The sequence below is a fragment of the Gekko japonicus genome, unplaced genomic scaffold, assembly GCF_001447785.1.
Source record: "Gekko japonicus isolate JY-2015 unplaced genomic scaffold, Gekko_japonicus_V1.1 scaffold1940, whole genome shotgun sequence".
Classification (NCBI taxonomy): Eukaryota; Metazoa; Chordata; class Lepidosauria; order Squamata; family Gekkonidae; genus Gekko; species Gekko japonicus.
Window position 1 is genome coordinate 38,944 of NW_015162539.1, and position 6,085 is coordinate 45,028.

General features: G+C 51.8%; 1 protein-coding gene across 1 annotated transcript in view; it reads right to left on the reverse strand.

Moving 5' to 3' along the window:
• TMEM221 (transmembrane protein 221) overlaps nt 1-5,900 on the reverse strand; it is a 23,455-nt gene extending 17,555 nt beyond the window's left edge. The window contains exon 1 of the mRNA XM_015406310.1: nt 5,605-5,900. Coding sequence (XP_015261796.1) covers nt 5,605-5,900 — 296 coding nt within the window. The remainder of the gene's footprint in view (nt 1-5,604) is intronic.
• Between the last annotated feature and the right edge of the window lie 185 nt (nt 5,901-6,085).

Below are 6,085 nucleotides of genomic sequence, written 5' to 3' on the forward strand. Positions count from 1 at the left end.
ACCAGGGCCAGGGCTTTTTCTGCCCTGGCCCCCACCTGGTGGAACATGCTCCCTACTGAGATCAGGGCCCTGCGGGACCTTATTCAATTCCGCAGGGCCTGCAAGACGGAGCTCTTCCGCCAGGCCTTTGGCTGAGTCACCGGGCATCCACACATCCCCCCCCCCCGAGGTTGCTGTCTCTTACTCACTGATAACCGGCCAGACCTACCTACATCAATGGGCCGGACTCTCCCTATGGCAAGCATGACTACTGATTTTATATGTTTATAATGTGTTGTAAATTTTATTGTATTTATTGAAATGTTGTCACCCGGCCTGATCCCGTTTACGAGGTGGGTGGGATATAAATGTGAAAAATAAATAAATAAATAAATAGGTCACATGTGGGAAAGTCACCTTTGCCAGCCAACAGTAATATTGCTATTGCTATAACTAAAAGCTAGAAGCACAGAGGGAACAAGCGGGAGACCCCAGACCCGATTCCGTAATGTCTCGGGGGCTTGTGCTGGCCGCAGGGGTCATTTAGTAGAAAAAGAGGTGCAGGAGCTCATTAGCACAACTCATTTGCATAACTCATTTGCATATGCCACACCCCCTGACATCACCGGAAGTGTGTCAGAAGGCAACACCCACCGCTCAGGCTCCACTGGACTGTTCTGGATTGCTAGCTATTGGGGGGTGGGGGAGAAACGTGCAGATCTGTCCTCGCAGAGGAGGGAGAGCTTGTACCTGAATAAAACTTGGTCTTAATGGTGCCACTGGACTGTTTTGGACCGGCGGGCCAGGGGAAGCTCTGCAACTTACCTGGCTGCTTCTTGCTCTGACTGAGGGCTGCTGGGAGCAGGAGGTGGGGCTTGTTGCATGTGCCCGCCCCCTGGGCTCTTGACTGCCGGAGCTCCGCTCCTGTGCGCTCCTGCAGGAAATGACCCCTGGCTGGCTGCGTTCTCTCTCATTTTTGTCCCTGTATTGATTTCCAGCTGCTCTTAACAGGCTGTGCCTCCTGGAGTCTGCTCAGACCGCATAAGACCAGGGCTTTTTTTGTAGATCTCATTAGCATGATAGGCCACACCCAACAGCAGACACTCATTAGCATATTAGGCCGGGCAGGGAACCCAGGCATGTTGAGAATGCCTTTCTTTCCCTTGCCCATCTGGGGAAGGGAAGGAAAGGTATTTAAATCCCCCCCCACTCCCCCGAGCTTTTCCACAAAAGCGAAGAGGCTCAGGAGAAAGGGGGGGCATGTCTGCCCGCCTTCCCTTCCCCTCCCCAGCCAACCCACCGCGGAAGCCAGCAGGAACACTGTTCCGGTGCGTTCCTGCCCCAAAATAGCCCTGCATCGTTACATCAATAAATAAAGTAGAACTGATGGTCACAATTCAAAGACAATGGTCACAATTCATAAATAAAGATGAATACTAAGTATGACAAGAATAGATATAATTCAATTGTAGTAAAACAACAAGAGACTCCTCTAAATCCTTTTGTGAAATAGTGTCCAAAGGACCTCAAAGTCCACAAACAAAGACAGGGGGTGTCCCAAAGAACAAAGAAACTTCTGCAGCCGAAAGATGTCCTTCCCAGGTATACCAGACGTTTCAAAACATTCTTCCTCGGTTACACGGCTGAAAAATGGAACCAGATTTCCACGATAGTCTAGGCACAGCTCATCTCTCAAATGGAATCCATTGAATTGTGACCACCAATTCTACTTTATTGATCTAATGTTACCATGTTTCAACAGACTTGTGTCTACTGGCAACTTGTGAAATTTGTATATTTGTTGATGGTCTACCCTTGTGTTTTTGTTTCTTTATACCAAAAATAAGTCCGGCGTGCCACCTAGTGGTGCATAACACTAAAAGAGCTAGAACTTCAGGCCACCAGACAATCTTACGATCTCCTGGCTATTCGACATACAATTCTGTATGATAAATTATTAATTATTATTACCGGAAAGGACAACCAGGCTAGGACAAGCTGGAAGGCAGCAGGAAAAGAGGAAGACCCAACATGAGATGGATGGACTCCATCAAGGAAGCCATTTTTCACAATTTGCAAGACCTGAGCAAGACGGTCAACAATAGGACGGCCTGGAGATCATCTATTCATTCATAGGGTCACCACAAATCAGAAATGACAGTCTTAACACACACAGACACAGACATTGTTTTACTGGTAGTAACAGGGTTTAAATGGCCCAATTAGAATCCTCTAAGACTAGCTCGATCAGCTGCGGTGGCTCAAGTGGTTAAGACGCTGAACTGCAGGCTGTGGAAGGTCGGTAGTTCAGCAGTTCGAGACCCGGGTGCCGCATGACGGAGTGAGCTCCCATCTCTAGTTCCAGCTCCTGCCAACCTAGCAGTTCGAAAGCAAGAAATTGCAAGTAGATAAATAGGTACCACTTCGGTGGGAAGGTAACAGCGTTACGTGCGCCTTGGTGTTTAGTCATGCCAGCCACGTGACCACGGAAACGTCTTTGGACAGCGCTGGCTCTTCGGCTTTGAAACGGAGATGAGCACCGCAACCCTAGAGTCGGATTCGACTGGCTTTCGAGCAAGGGAAACCTTTAAGACTAGCTCAGGCATGTCTTGCTAATCTGGCCGGTAAACAACATCTGCTTGCTCAGTGCAAAAAGTTTTCCTGCAGGGAATTGTAACGTCTATGTAGATAAAAATCAGGTCTCTGTCTCCACAGAGCTTTACAGTCTTAAGCGATAGTGTGTGTGTGCAGGGGATGGGGTTAAAGGAGGATGTTGTATCCTAATTCAAGAGCTCCAGAAATATGGGACAGAGGAAGCCATATAAAATAGGGATGACATTAAGGCCACAGGGATTTTTTTAAAAAAAAATGACTTCCAAAGATTTTCTGGTGTGTGTTTTTCAGGGACTTCTGTGGGGTCCCCCAAATAAATGTTAACGGTACTGATGGTGGAAAGCGCTGTCGATGCAGGCAACTTATGGTGACCACGTGGGGTTTTCAAGGCAAGAGACGTTCAGAGGCAATTTGCGATTGCCTTCCTCTGCATAGCAACCCTGGGCTTCCTTGATGGTCTCCCATCCAAATGCTAACCAGGACCAACCCAGCTTAGCTTCCAAGATTTGACAAGATCTGGCTAGCCTGGGCTATCCAGGTGAGCAGACAATCAGTATTAGCATAGTTAATATAACAATTCATGTAAATAATTTCTGGATTTTGCTGGTCCACCTTGGAGTGGTTAAGAGTGGTGAACTCTAATCCAGGAGAACCGGGTTTGATTCTCCACTCCTACACTTGCAGCCGCTGGATGACCTTGGGCAAGCCACACTTCTGTCAGAGCTGTCCTTGAAAGGGCAGTTCTGGAAAGAGCTCTCCCAGCCCCACCTACCTCACAGGGTGTCTGCTGTGGGGAAGGGAAGGGAAAGGAGTTTGTAAGCCGCTCTGGGACTCCAAGTGGAAGGGCGGGGTATAAATCCAATCTCCTCCTCCTCAAAGCAACTAACGTCTTACAAAGATGCCCAGTGGGGTTCATTTAGGGAATGAAGGGTTGGACGCTGAGAGGGAGAACAGATTCAAATTGCCATTCCGTTACAAGCCAAACCTTAGGGCAGTCTCTCTCAGCCCAGCCTACCTCTCAAGGATGTTGTGAACATAAAAAGGTGGCAGACAATCCATCCACTGGAGACACATGAAGTTGCCTTACATTGAATCATGACCTTGGTCCTTCCAAGTCAGTGTTGTCTACTCAGAACGGCAGCTGCCCTCCAGGGTCTCAGGCTGAGGTCTTTCCCATCACCTACTGCCTGGTCCTTTTTAACTGGAGACGCCAGGGATTGAACCTGGGACCTTTGGCATGCCAAGCAGATGCTCTACTACTGAGCCACAGCCGATCTCTACAGCTCTCCAGGGTCTCAGGCTGAGGTCTTTCCCATCACCTACTGCCTGGTCCTTTTTAACTGGAGATTCCAGGGATTGAACCTGGGACCTTCGGCCTGCCAAGCAGATGCTCTACCACTGAGCCACAGCCCCTCTCTACAGCTTTCCAGGGTCTCAGGCTGAGGTCTTTCCCATCACCTACTGCCTGGTCCTTTTTAACTGGAGACGCCAGGGATTGAACCTGGGACCTTTGGCATGCCAAGCAGATGCTCTACCACTGAGCCACAGCCCCTCTCTACAGCTCTCCAGGGTCTCAGGCTGAGGTCTTTCCCATCACCTACTGCCTGGTCCTATTTAACTGGAGATGCCGGGGACTGAACCTCCAACATTCTGCATGCCAAGCCGATGCTCTACTACTAGGGTTGCCAGCTCCGGGTTGGGAAATACCTGGAGATTTGGAAGGCGGAGCCTGGGGAAGGCAGGGGTTTGGGAGGGGAGTGCCATCGCTGGCCCCCTCCTCTTTTATTCCGCCCTGCCCGCTTTGGCCTCCTCCTTCACCTGCCCACAAGACAGAAGAACAGTCCAGAGCAGTGTCCCCTCTAAGATGAGTCAGCGTGAGCCAGCTCGCAGTTTCTTAGCCTCCGGCTCACCCATTCTCGTCTTAGCTCAGGAAGGATGACTCCAGAGCCAACTAATTGATGCAGCAGCCAAATTGCTGGCTCACAGCTTTAATGCCAGGACCCACTTTTAATGCACTTTCCAATCGGATTCTGCCAGTTCAAAATCCAGTTGGAAAGTGCATTGGAAGTGGATTATTTAGGGCACTGTTCCCTCTAAACTGAGTTAGTGTGAGCTAGCTCACCGTCTTTTAGCCTCCGGCTCACACATTTTTGTACTCACTCAGGAAGGACAGCTCCAGAGTCCAGAGCAAGCTAACTTATGCAGTAGACAAATCGCTCGCTCCCAAGTGTCATGCCAGTAGCTCACAAAGTAGAATTTTTGCTCACAGGACTCCGCAGTTTAGAGGGAGCATTGATGTAGGCTGTGATCACACACAGTAAATCCAACTGGATTTTTAGAAGAAGCAGAAGAAGAGATTGGATTTATACCCCGCCCTTCACTACCCGAAGGTGTCTCAGAGCGGCTCACAAACTCCTTTCCCTCCCCCTCCCCACAACAAACATCCTGGGAGGTCGGTGGGGCTGAGAGAGCTCTTGACAGAAACGGCTCTTTTTCAAGAACAGTTCTTATCAGAACTACGGCTTGCCCAAGGTCATCCAGCCAGGTGCAAGTGGAGGAGTGGGGAATCAAACTCGGTTCTCCCAGATTAGAGTCCGCACACTTAACCACTACACCAAACTGGTGTAGAAGAAGAGGAGATTGGATTTATACCCCGCCCTTCACTACCCGAAGGAGTCTCAGATCGGCTGACAAACGCCTTTCCCTCCCCCTCCCCACAACAAACACCCTGGGAGGTAGGTGGGGCTGAGAGAGCTCTTGACAGGAACGGCTCTTATCAGAACTATGGCTTGCCCAAAGTCATCCAGCAGGTGGAAGTGGAGGAGTGGGGAATCAAACCCTTAACCACTACACCAAACTGGCAAAATCTTAACCAGACACCAAACTGGTAAAATCCAATTCAAAAGTGCATTGAAAGTGGATGACTTCGTGTGCGTGATCACAGCCTTTGTCGGGGGTCCTGGCGCTTGTGGGGCCCTGCAAACTCCCCCCCCGCCGCCGCCAAATACCCACCTGTCGGGCTCCAGGGCGCCCCCTGGCGAGGCGCACCGCTCGGCGCCGCAGTAGCCGTGCAAGAGACTGACGAGGAGGCCGCTCAGGCTGAGCACCAGGCAGAGGGACGCCAGCACGGCCGAGACGGGGAGCAGCACCCGGCCGGCCCCCTCGGGCAGGCCGCCCCCGCCGCCCCCGGCCCGGCTCCCCGCCTGGATCTGGAAGATGAGCATGGAGGCCAGCACGGCCATCAAGCCGGCCGCCGTGGCCAGGAGCACCAGGGCGCCCAGAGCGCGCTGGCCGTAAGAGGCGGGCATGGTGGGGAAGGCAGAGCTGCGCACGGAACTCCAGCCAAAGTTTCTCCGACAGCAGGAGGAGGACGCCGCCTTGGCGATGGGGGCGGAGGGAGGGGAGGGACCAGCGCGAGGGGGAGGGAGGGGAGAGCTTCGCCTGCCCCCCCCCCCCCATTTTCCCCGCAGGCGCTGGCGCGCGCGCCCCCCCC